We start from the raw sequence: 14090 nt of genomic DNA, 5'->3' as shown, positions 1-14090 counted from the left end.
TAAAAGCATGGGTTCATTTTCCAATACATATACCTAGTACACCCAAATAATAGTGTGTGACAGGTTTAAGAAACTAAGCATTGTCGCACATGGGGTGGAGCCTGCATAGCATAAATTAAGAACATATTAATATCATTATCATTTATTACTCATTTCAATATATTCATCAATTACGAATCAGTGAACTAGAGGAGAAGGTATACAAACAACCCTAAAGATTTCCTCTGACGGTGGTGAATATATGCAAGCTTTAAAAGCCTCACATAGATTAAAACAAATTTCTCATAATTTGTATTTCATTATGTCATCTTTTATTTAGGTTTGAAAAGATTATTATAGAATTAATTATATACTAGAAGATCGATGGGAGTAATATTTATTTTATATATAGACAATATGTTACTTGAAAATGATGATAAAAACTTTATATATAAGGTGAAATAACTCATATCTCAAATTATTATTTTGAGATAAAGAATATAATAATATATATAATTTTAATTAATTTGATAGTAGCCACGGGAACTATCCGCAGTTTCAATGAGTAATTACTCATAATGGTAATGACCGTATCTTTTACTGGATCATAATTGAGTCACAATGATAATAATCGTTTCATATCATTACCTCGATCATAATCGAGTCACAAACGATAATAATCGTTCTATATCATTACCTCAATCAGAATCGAGTAACAACAAACACATATCGGGATCTCGATCATAATCGAGACTATCACAATTATAGTCGTTAACCATAAACAGTGCATAATACTTTTCTTACCTCAATCTAGAGATTAAGCATGCATGTCGGCCTAAGTGGAAAACAAAGCTTGACGATCTCAGGTCCTATGTCACGACAACAACATTCAATAAATACCTTAAATCAATAATTCGGGGAATAACCCTAATTCCCATAACCGGTAAACCTTAACTTCTATTAGCTCCAAAATAGGTTTTAAAACTTCTAAACAATCTACACCAGACACGGAAATCACCCCGAGCCCTAAAACTGGCCCTGAAGAAAACTGAAAATTTCCCCTTGTAGGCAAACCGGTCGACCGATTTTGCTGCACTAGACCAACTGGTCGACTGGTTCTGGCAGGGCTGCAATTTTCAAATTTTCCTCCTCCATATTCAATCCAAACACCACCAAAGCAACCCAAAAGCTCCATAATAGTACAATATCATCAATATAATGCATCCCAAGCATCAATTACAACATCTGAACTCTTAATTCAAAAATCACATACTCAAGTGAAGAAAACTCATTTTATTTCATTTAACTCAATCCAAACTAAACAACCAGCAAAAAACATTCAATTCAAACTTTAACACATTTCAAAACAGGTCTGAAAACACAATCCCTAACCAGTTTAATCCTACAGCCATGAAATCACAAAACCCTAACCCGAAAATAAACTTAAAACTTGAAAATTCTCAATCCTCAAAGTAAGGAACTTACCTCCAATGCTTCTAGGTTGAACTTGGGTACAAATTCTACTCAAATTCAAGGAAAAAGGTGAAGAATTTCCCCTGGTTTTGGCTGGTTCAAGTTGCTTAAGAAAGAGAGGGGGACGGAGAGGGAGATGAAGCCTTTGTGGTTTCTTGATTTCTAAATAAAAAAAACTTATTATTCTAAAAATAGGTTCAAAATTATCTAATATAAACAAATAAAACCTAGCCTAAATAACACTGAATGTCAAAATAAATTAACCTAAGAAAAGACCATATTGCCTTCTTAATAAAACTGAAACCATTCAAAATCTAGGGGCATTTTAGTAATTCTAGCTAATCCGCCAAACTGACAACTCAAAACTCTAAACTAGTCCGGTATAAAGTACAATTCAATTCATCTTTTATTGTCGTGACATTTCTGACCTCCCCGTCAAGTTCCACATTTGTCAGGCTCGAGAATATTTTATTCAAATTATGGTATCTACGATACCCACATATTCCAATATAATCTCCGTAATTAATAAATTATGCTTTATTTATTTATTTACTCATATTTCCCTAATCAACTCGTAATTAGTTTAAGTAGGATTATAATCCTACTCTAAGGCCCACTTAATCACATATTTAATAAAATATGTCCTATTAAAATATCAATATATTTTCCAGGATATTACAACTAGAATAAACATAAGATTTAGGGTTTATTCGCTTAGTACATTGTTATATAATGAATATATCGTAATACATAAAAGATAATACTCAGCATATAATGAGGATATATTGCCATGATTGATATGTTTGTTATATATATATATATATATATATATATAGAGAGAGAGAGAGAGAGAGAGAGAGAGAGAGAGAGAGAGAGAGAGAGAGAGAGAGAGAGAGAGAGAGAGAGAGAGTGAGAGAGAGAGAGAGAGAATAATCATTGGGTTAAGTAGTAAATTTAAATATTAACCAAGTGAGAGAATATTAGAATATTTTTTATTTTAAGAATAAAATCAATAAATTAATTTAAGATAAATGAATATTTTATATTCTTTGAGTCTGGACACAATTAATTGGTTTATATTCTACATATGGTAAGATTACGATTTACCAAATATTTTATTTTTCATTTAATTTCTTGAATTAATTGTCAAAATATTCTGACAATTAATTGTGGCAGACACCTTTATAGAAGGTCTCACCTATATAAATATAGAATCTCGGTCACTGAGCTCACTACGCATTCTGTAAAAGCAGTAAATCCATCTAAAGATAACAGAAAGAGCTTGGAAGCTCGATTACCCAACACTAATTATCAGTTTCATTTTTCTTTTTTTGCAGATCCAAAACTCATGAGGGATTAAAGCTCAAAAAATCAATGGCTGAAGGTATTTCGATCATATAGCTATATTATCTATATGTTTGATTAATTCCGTATTTTATATATACATTTACATGTTTCTTATTATTCATATAAAATTTTAATATTTCTTTTTTAAAAAATAAAATATATGTAAAGATATAATATTTAAATAATAGAGAAAAATTTTAATAAAATATTTTAAAAAATTGAATAAGAAAATTATTGAGAGTGCTCGTGAATAAATCCTTGATCCCTTCACTTTTTGCTAGTCTTGTTGCTAGGTAGTTAAGGACTTTTCTTTAAAAAATAATAAGACACTTTTTCATTTTTTACATCTCAAAACAGTTTTTTTTTTTTTTTTGTATCTTTACGGAATTTTATATAGAAACATCTATTGCAATTAGCGCTGCAACCTAAATTGCAACAAAAAATCGTATAAAAACCCGTATTGCAACTAGCGCTGCAATCACTTTAAAAAGTCAAACCGTAAATTTAAAAAAAAAAAAATTAAAAAACTGTATATTGGATAATTCCCTAAATTAATAATAATAATAATAATAATAATAATAATAATAATAATAATAATCCTTAAAATACATGAGCTAAACGAGGCGTATAGTAAAAGTGCTACATATTTTTGTAAAATTCTTTAAGAAGAGAGAGGAATAGAGGTGAAACAACAGACTTCGGCCCAAATAGAAATCATTGTTAGGTTCTATCATTCCATGGTTGTGTTGGTTAATAGAAAATTAACCTAAACTACTATTTTTATAAAATTTGTTAAATTTAAACATTTTTGTTTATATTTTTACGGTACTAAAATCATCTCCAATGGTAAAACTCAAATTTGATGTTAAATTAATACCAAAAAGCTACTATTTTAGCACTAAATTTTTTTTCAATTCCAACCACAACACTAAAAATTACACCAAATTTTACATTCTTTATTATTCTATTATTTTATCAATATAATAAAAATATTTTAATACTAAATATTTATTAAATCCAATAAATTATATTAATAAATATTATTTAATCATTAAAAACTAAAAAAAAAAATACCGTGATATATAGTGCCCCACTATTAATAGTGGGACACTATAGATCCCCATGAAAATAGGGTGACCATTGCCGTCCCATTGGAGTAAAAAAAAGAAAATTTCACACTATATATAAGAAAATACAGTTGGGTTGGAGATGCCCTAATAAAAACAATACTAAAATTTAAAAAAAAAAATCATATAAAAATAACATGAAAAATAACATTTAACCAATATTAAAATTACATAAAGAAAAAACTAATATACAAATAACAACAAAAAAAAGCAACAAAATAACTAAAATATAACATAAAAATATATCAAAAAAATCACATTTTATGTAAATAAAATTTTGAAAGTTGTAAAGTATTTAAAATTCCGTACAAGTAGTTTAGTATTATTTTTTTTTATTGTGATTTTTTTTTTAAATAATCCCAAATAAAAAGCCATTATGGTTATACAAGATCAGTCACGATATCGCACCCCATACAATATTGCTTGCATCCCATAGCATTCTCATGATCATAATAATACTTATACTAGTATTAGTTTCAACAAATGACACTAACAACAATATTAGCTATGGTGACAGACACCACATATCAACTATAATATACAAACTACACTATAAATATTCATTAAAAAAAAAAAAAACCTATACTCTAAATTATGTTATCATATATTTAATGATTTGGGCAACTTACTCCACTGCACTCACTCAGTCACTTTCTCCATAATAAAAAAAAATAGAAAGGAAAGCTTTTTTATTGATTTTTTTCCCTGTGCACATGCATACCATGAAACCAAATAAGGGAAAAAGGAAGGGTTTAGTTTAGTGGCAATGATAGAAATCTCTCTATCAAGAAAAATAAATGCTATTCAACTAGGCTGAGTTACAGAACTGAAAAGCAGCACGTTACATGGTGTTATTTGCTACAAGCATAATATAATATAAAATATATAATAAAAATAAAAACTATTACTATACACCGTGAATTCCTATTTTGGGTCATCAAATATTTGGGGTCTGATTCTACACAGTAGTACCTTTTCTTTTTCATTTTTCCACTCCTCAAAGCGAATCATGTCTAATTAATAAATAAGCTATAGCTCATTATTATCATTTTTCTTTTTCAAAAGACAAACTCAGCTATATTATACCCAAACTTTTATGATTCTCTCTGTACACACATATCACATAACCAAAGTCACTTCCAGGGCTTTTGCTGTTATTGCTGATGCTTGTTTGAACACGTACACTTGGCACGATCATCAGAAAGTGTCTGAAGATCATAACCAAAAACAATGTTTAAGAAAAAAAAAATCAATAGATCGATAAAGAAATTAGCATTTAATACACAATAATTATTCTTATACATATATTTTAGATTTTTCCTTTTTTTACCTGTACTTGGCTCTGGAGATCTTTAATGTACTCAACTGCCAAATCTAACATGTCGGCTGTGTTTGTTTGCTGTTAAAAGATTATAGTGGAAGTATTCAATTTTTCACCATGACCATCAAGCTCTACAAATGATAAAAGAAGGTGGTGATGAAGGTCTTAATCTTAATTAATAGTACCTTTTCCATGTTGGGGACAAGCTCTTGTAGTTTTCTCATTCGTTCACTGATTTTAGTTCTTCTTACCTGAAAATGAACTCAATGTACGTGCATTTTATGTCATTATACATACACAAACATATATATATTTGAAAATATGTATGTATATATATATATATAATAAAGTACCCTCTCAGCTATGCTTCTAGGGTGAGTGGCGCAGCCTCGCTTAGCTCGAATCTTACAAGGCACAGAGTCTTGAAACTGCAAGAACTTTTCAATGGCTGCCATTTCTGATGATGTTTTAGGCAAACTCAAGTGATGAGCTAGCATAGTGGGAGGTCGAGTTCCAGCTTCCACGCTCTGATTAATATCACATCTTTTAAATTTAGTGGCAAAGCAAAGCATTTAAAATACTTAAGAAAACTATTCTATCCTTATACAGATATACCTGAGTTTCTGATAGACTCTTGTTCAACCCAGAAAATGGTTTCTCATCTTCATCTCTCAGCCGTTTCAAGCCACTGATATTATCAGATATTAAAGCAGAGTCATCCCAAGAACCCAACGGAAAGTTTGGGACGAAATTACTATTGCTATGACCTTCACCAAATGCTTCAGTACTACTGTCTTGAATGGCAGCCACCAATGTTTTGTCATCGATGATTTCATCTAAAGGACTCATCAAACCTGCTCCAGATGAGAAATTCTTTAACTTGTTTAGCGAAGAAAAAGTTGTATCTTCATTAGTACTGGTAGTGGCACCATAACTCCCCATACCTCTCATTGCAGTCAAGCCTGAAAAAAGACCAAAATATCACGTTATTGTTCGTTCAGACAAAAGATCAAACACACAACGAACAAAAAGTTGCATACTTTCGATATTGATACTGGCAAAAAGTCCAGCAGGGGAGCTGCTATGTCTGATAAGATTGGAGTTATTTACACCCCCAGTTCTCATCGTCGGGAACTGATTCACATACGAAGACCCTTCGTTACTAGAAGCCATGTTCTGAGTTGGTAAAGGTGGCTTTGACTGGCTCTGGTAAAAGCTCGGGGAAGCAGAAGAATAGCTATTCAAATTTGTCGGTTGTTGCGGCGGCGGTTGTGGTGGAAGAACCCCTCCAGCTGGTTCGTTACTCATCGTCGCTGGAGTTACGAACTGGGTATTCTCAGACGACAACTTCTGAGCTGCCGTATCGGCTAAATTAACATCCTCGTCACCAACTCCTCCGCCGCCGCCATCGCTGTTCATAAACCGAGCGAAAATTCGCTCTGTTTCAGGGCTGGATGGCCGATTAAAGAACTGTTGACAGAATTCTCTGTCGACTATATTCGTGAAATATGAGCTCGGTGCGGACCGATAACGCATCAAGCCAGATGAAGACCCCATTTGTTGTTGAGGGTGTTGAAGATCAGACTCCATTGTTTCCTTTTTCAACTTTTCTTCTTTTTTCTCTCGAATTTTCTCACTCTTTTCTTTCTGGGTTTTATCTTCTCCTTCCTCTTCTACCTATACCAACCAGAACAGAACAAAACGAAAAGTGGAAAACAAATTCAGAAGTGGACGCCAATTGTGTTCAGGTGATATTTGTAGATCTTGTACAACCAAACCAAAACCCCAATAGGTATTTTTATTTTTATTTTTACTTGGCTGAAAATAGCTCTAGACTCGTGGAAATGGAAACAGAGGCTTAAACAGACTCAACTTTTACAGGGAAATTTTTCCGGGAAAATCACAGAAATTGTAAAAAAGGAAAATCTTACAACAACCCTTTTGTCTAATGCAAAAACTGAATCGGCCAACTTATCAATATTCGGCAGTACTAAACCAGAAACCATGTACAGAACATAACTAAAAACCAAAGAGCCTATCTTTCTTTCTCTCTCTCTAGACTTTCTCCCTCCTCTACAATCAGAAATTCTCTCTAGTTGCAGAGGGAGGTGGTGGTAGTGGTGGTGGCACTAGTGGCAGTGGTGTGGTGTTCTTCAAGCTTTTTGATGACAGACACAGTGATGAAAGAGAAGGTATTCGTGAAAAATAATAATAAAATTACAATTTTTATTTGCAATTCCGAAACATCAGTTGAGCTAATTGGGAAGTAAAGAAAGAAGCCAGAAATCTAGTCACCCAGATTTGGTATGTTTTTTTCCTTTAAAAATGAGTATGACCATATTACCCTTATTAGAACTCTCTTATAACGAAAATAACTTTCTAAAAGAAAATAAATGGTTGAGTTCAATTGAGACACATGTCCACTAATTTGTGAAGAATAATAAGTTCTAGAGTTTTTTTTTTAAGAAAAAAACTATTTTAGTTTTCTGATGTAAAAAATAATAGTGTAAGTTTACAGTATACTTTTAAATGGAGTTTGTCCTGTTTGTTTCGGTATGTAAGAAGTTTTTTAATTTAATTTGTATATACTTTCATATGTTGTAATTATTTAATTTTATTAATAAATTTTTATTTTTTTTATATGTAAATAAGATTTACATATTTTTTGACACTCATTATTTTTCCTATATACATTAAAGTTGAGTTGGAGCAGTTTTAGTTTTAGTTGTAGCTTCTCTTAAAATTCTTAAAAAAAAACTATTTTTTAACTGTTTACCAAACACATTTTTATCACAATTTTTTCAAATAGCAGTTTTTAGTTTTTTTAAAAACTGTGCCAAACGGGCCTATAGTAAGTAACACTTTAAATTTTATTTTCAGTACAATAAATTATTTAGAATTTTTTAAAAATTTATATATAATTTTAAATAACTAAGTCTTTTACGATCATCAAAAGAAATCAAACTAAAAAATTCTTAGAGATACGAAACTGGTAGAGCTCTAACAAACTAACCCTTTATGTGGTACACAAATTTCCCAAAGTATAAACATATTAAGTTGTTTTCACTTTCTCAAATTTGACCACACTCTCTTTGTTAGCACCACTTCAATGTCATCAAATTATATAAACTATAATCGAAAAAATATAATTGAATTTATATATTTATATAATTCATTCTAATTAATAATATTGGACATACTCCAAATAATAATAATAAAAGAAATTTGCAACAAAAGTCTTTGAAAAATTTGTGTTGATGCATATTAGTCTCCAACCTTTAAAAATAGCGTAATAATCTCCAAGATCGATTTTTATATATGTCTGTTAATCCTAAACTTAACCCATCCGTTAACTTATTCAAAATTTCCACTAGTTAAAATAGTATTGGCCCAAATAATAATTTAATTAAAAATAATTTTAAATTAAAAAATATATATTTAAAATCTTTTTTTTTTCTTTTTCATTTTTTTTCTTTTTTTTTCTCCATTAACTTATACCTTCAGCTACACCACACCCACTTCATCTTCTACCTCCAGCCACACCGCCCCCACCCCCACTTCATCTTCTTCCTCCAGCCGCACCATATAATAATATTAGATTTGAGGAGAATTTCTATGGTGTACCCAAAAAGGTTTCATCGATGTATTCGCCTCGTATTTTATATGCGTGTAAAATAATTTTTTTAAACCCTATTTTTTATCAGTGCACTGAATTTACGTTGACGTGATAATCACCGATAAGATTTACTTACACCTAGTTGAGTGGAATGTCTTTTCAAAGTATTAGTAAAGTAAACCAGATTGGATGTTGTTATCCATATTTTTGGCAAGAGATACATGGAATCTAAATAGAAGCTTAAAGCCCATTAGTGGCCCAAAATAAAATAAATTGGGCCAAGCCCAATTAACATCTGACTTTTTGAGAGAACAATCGCACGACTAAGCCTAGTCAGCATACGGAGGAGTGTTAACTCAGTGTACCTATAAGTGGTTCTCAGCGTGTATTCGAAAGCCAATCCTAGTTTTTCATTTACTACTCTGCATAGAATAAGGAATACTTTCCTAAAATTTTTGTATAGAGAATATTATCATGCCTAAAAAGGGAAACTGAATAAATTAAAGATCAAGTAATTAATATCACATTAATTACCCAGAATTATAAGACACGACATGAATAGTTATTACCATGATTAAATCTCCACATCAGTGTACACACATTGCCTTGTGGATTGGACTTCACTTGATAAACCAAAATCTATGTATTATTTGTAAATTCCCCATTAGAGGAAAATAGCAACTAAGTATGACCTCTATTACTCTATAAATACACATTAAATCTTTCATGTAAAGGGTTAGAAATTCTTGACTTATTTGCTTAAGAAGAGAATAGAGTGCTGGTATTCATTGTAATCCCTTAGGCTTTTTTAGCAAATCTCATAATATTATTCACTCATGGACTAAGGTGTTGGGCTTTGTGCCCTAAATAAAACTCTATTTCAATGTAATCTCTTCTATTCATATCAATAAAGAAACAGATTTAATTTCATTACTTGTTTAATGTGTTATTTAGTTCATGTGATCATATATTTACTTATTTGATTAATAAATTCATTCAAACCCTTATCACACTGATATTCTTGTTTATTGTGTTGTCAACACAGTAGAAAGTAAACAAGATTGTGTGATTATATGTATTGATTTATCAGTACACAGGGTTTACCTGATATGATAATCTACAACGGAGTTTACTTGCACCTTGGATAAGTGCTATGTCTTTTCTAGGGTATTGGTTAAAGTAAGCTTCGGTTGGATGTATGGAGTATGCATTGGAAGGGACCGATATTGAACTTGAACTAGATATGATATTCTTACCGTAATATCTATTCAATTCAATATCACCTAGTTGATCCTAGATCAAATAATCTCAATCCTTAGATGGTTAGGTTCGATCTCAAGAGTATTATTCATGTTCTTTAATTTGTTAGTTAAGCCTACTTTTTGGTCAGGGTGATACGTACATTTTGGGAACATGGTAGTACAATTGAGTGGGAGCGCTAATCATAGATATGGAATCTATAGCTTCTATCCGGACATAGAAGTGAAACGATGATTTCCTTCGAGCTTGGTTAAATAGAGATAAATGATAGAGCGCTCATTTTAGTGATTATATTAGTTCACTAAAATATCATTCATATGTGGCTAAGTGTTTTAAGGATAAAATACATTGAAAGGGTGTAACGGTAATTTTGTCCCTATGCAATGTAAATCATCTATAGAGGATCATTGATTATTGGGATTATAACAATGGATAATAAATAGCGTATCTATATCGTGGAACAAATAGAGTGTTCTATATAATTGAGAGTGCAATTCCAAGTTCTATAGTGGTTCAACGAGGAATTAATAAGTTAGAGAATTTACTTGGTAAATTCTAGACCTGCTTATTGGAAGCTCGGTTATATAGGTCCATGGTCCCCATACTAGTTGAGAGAAACTGCTTGTAAGACTCAATTAGTTGATTTTAATTAATCAATTTTAATTCTAAAATTAGACTATGTCTAGTTTATGAATTTTCACTATGTTATGGCTTTATTGTGAAGAATTGGTATTTTAGGGTTAATTTATTAATTAAGAGTCTTTTTGGAGTCTAATTAATAAATATTATAAATGACAATTTTATTTGATAATTCTTTTAATTATTAAATAAATAGTTTTGGTATTTATAGGGTTGAAATTGTAAAAAGTGGTATTTGTGAAAAATAGATAAAATAGTTGAGAAAAATAGCAAAAACTAAACTTGAGTGGGGCCCAATATGTGGCCGGACATATGGTCCTATTTTACTCTATTTTTATTAAGTTTTTATTCCAAAATAAATCAACCCTAACCCTATGGAAATTAGTATAAAAGGATAGCTAAGGTCTCATCATCCAACTAATGCCTCCAAAGCTAAAAACCTAACTTTCTGATGAGACCTCTTCCTTCTTCGTCTTCCTCTTGAATTTTCGAAATACCTAAGCCTTTCTTAACAAAATATATTCAGTCATTAGTGATTGAGTGCATGCCCACATATAACAAGTTGGTCCTCAATCATAGTGTGTAAGACTGTGAAGAATCCAATCAACAAGAAGGATAATCGGGCTCAGATCATGGTGATACTCTGCTACAGAAAGGATACAAGGGTTAGATCTGAGTGGGAGGAGTCATTTAATTCCACTGCAACCACTGTAAGGTTTCTCATACCTTTTATGTGTTTATTTATATCATTTTAGAAATTCATATTAGGATGTTAAAAACATACATGTTAGTAAATCTAGATCCTGGTAAAATATATTCCAACATAAGGCTCATTAACGCCCCAATCACATAAAAGTTTTAGTTGTCATTTTCATATATCATTCTTTTGGATATATTTTCTTTAACTCTAATATTAAATAATTAGTTTTCTAAAAATCTCAGTAAATATTTTGGTGCTTTCATTGAGAGCAGAAGAAAGCAGTGATACCATTTAAGATTACCTTCAGTAATTATGGTACTCACCCGAACCAAGTCTAGTTTCCACATCAATGAGCCTACAAAGGGAGATGTTGATCTCAATGCTAAAACAAGACATGGAGGAGATCGAAATAAAGAAACCAGTCACCGCAAGAAGGATCAAACTAACAAGAAGCCTATGCTTGAAGATCCTATGAATGAGGATAATGAATTTGAGGAGACTAACTCTGTTGATCCTGGGGATAATTCTCAAGTTATGCCTGTTGATGATGACGTCGAAAAGGAAGGTGATCTAGAGGAGTCAGATAATGTGATCGCCATGGCTAGGAAGTTGAAAATAAATGAGGAAAAATTATCGTTGCAAGAGAAAGTATCTTTGTTGATGCACAAAAAAATGGCAAGAATGGAAGCCATAATTATGGTAATGACCATTGAAAATAGTGCCAATCATACTGCCCAAAAATAACACTGCTGGTAAAGTTGATCCTAAAAATTCTGGAACCTAAAATCCTCATAAGGAGAAAGGGAAGAGAAGGTAGGCGAGACTTCAAAGAAGGATGCCCATATTGAACAGCAAAGGAAATCTAAATTGTCAACCAACCTCAAAAGAAAAAGAAAGGGACCCATGCTTCACGATAAGGGGATCAAACTGATCCTAGAGGTAGAGTTGCTGAGAAAGACAAATTTGATGCTAGAGCCAAGAAGCCTACTACCCAAAAGGACACAAATCATTGTGATGATTCTGTTAGTTGAAGTGATGATGTCAAAAATGTGTATCCATTGTTAGATGAAAAAAGTGGAAGTCTTTCCACGAATGATCTCTAGACAAAGCTGACGTCAAAAGAGTAAAGGCCAAAACTAAGAAAGCCAAACTTTGTAGAGATGACCTAAGAAATCATATCAAGGATCATATTTGTGGAATAGAATCACTTGATGCTATGAGTTAACGATTGGAGCATAAAATTGAAGAGTTAACAAAGCTCATGGAAAAGATCTCCCAGAAGAAAAATGGAACTGTGTCTAACATGAAGGAGCAGGACACGGAACCGTGTGTAAAAAGAATCATAGATTCACAATTGTCGAAACACTTTAGAATGCCTTAGATAGAACTGTATGATGGAAGAGCAGACCCCATGGACCATCTATCCACATACAGTCAAATGATGCAGGTAGCGAAAGCTAGTGATGACATAAAGTTCCTCTGCTTTCATTAACTTTATCAAAATCTACGGAAGAGTGGTAGAAAAGATTATCTCCCAAATCAGTTTATAATTGGAAAGATTTGCAAACAATGTTAAGAAAACAATTCATAGCACCAAAAGATTTCAACTTGGTAGTTAGTGTTGGGTTTTGTGCCCTAAATAAAACTCATTTCAATATAATCAGATTTACTAATTAATAAAAGATAAGAAATCATTCTATGTTGCATAGTTCACATGATTTATTTCATTATTATATTTAATGTATAAATTCTATTAAGTCCAGAACATATATAAATATATATATTTGTTCATGATTATAGTGTCGCCAGCACAGTAGAATATAATCTTGATTATATGTTCAAAAGTTTAACTCCCATGATTTGTCAGTTCACTGGATTTAAACTGCATGATAATCGGCGATAAGTTATACTTATACCTTGGATAAGTCTTATGTTCTTTCCAGGGTATTGGAAAAGTTTACCAGTATCAGATGTATGGAGTATACATTGTAAGGGACCGATATTGATCTTGGATAAGATATCATAAAGTTATCGTTATATCTTTCTAATTTCAATATCACTAGTTGATCTTAAGTCTATGGATCTTAATCCTAATATGGTTAAGTTCAACTTAGTTATATTATTTATGTTCTTCAAGTTGTTCGTGGATGCTAACCAATGGTTTTGGCGGATATTTACATCTTGGGAACATGGTAGTTCAATTGAGTGGGAGCGCTAATCATAGATATGGAATCTATAGCTTCTATAAGTATTTAGAAGTGAAACAATGATTTCCTTCGAGCTCGGCTGAATAAAAATAAATGATTGAGGCCTCATATCAGTGTTTATATTAATTTACTAGAAATATCATTTATAGGTAGCTAAGTGTTTTAAGGATAAAATATATTGAAGGATAGAACGGTAAATTTGTCCCTTTTTTGATGTTGATCATCTATAGAGGATCTTTGACTATTAGGATAGTAACAATGGATAATTATAACATATCTATATTGTGGTACATATAGAGCATTCTATATAATTGAGAGTGCTATTCAATTCCAAATTTATAGTGGCATAAGGAAAAATTAATAAGTTAGAAAATTTACTTGGTAAATTCTAAATCTACTTATTGGAAGCTTAGTTATATAG

General features: G+C 31.4%; 1 protein-coding gene across 1 annotated transcript; it reads right to left on the bottom strand.

The window, feature by feature from the left end:
- Positions 1-4708: 4708 nt before the first annotated feature.
- LOC115719697 (transcription factor bHLH130) lies at positions 4709-7664 on the bottom strand. Its single transcript, XM_030648842.2, has 6 exons — positions 6288-7664; positions 5863-6209; positions 5601-5774; positions 5433-5498; positions 5257-5325; positions 4709-5134 (listed from the first exon to the last, which is right to left on the bottom strand). Exons 1-6 carry the CDS (start codon positions 6835-6837, stop codon positions 5081-5083), a joined length of 1260 nt encoding a protein of 419 aa, XP_030504702.1. The 5' UTR covers positions 6838-7664; the 3' UTR covers positions 4709-5080.
- Positions 7665-14090: the final 6426 nt, after the last annotated feature.

The sequence above is a fragment of the Cannabis sativa genome, chromosome 2 (genome assembly GCF_029168945.1).
Source record: "Cannabis sativa cultivar Pink pepper isolate KNU-18-1 chromosome 2, ASM2916894v1, whole genome shotgun sequence".
Lineage (NCBI taxonomy): Eukaryota > Viridiplantae > Streptophyta > Magnoliopsida > Rosales > Cannabaceae > Cannabis > Cannabis sativa.
This window is presented reverse-complemented; position numbering and strand designations above follow the sequence as displayed.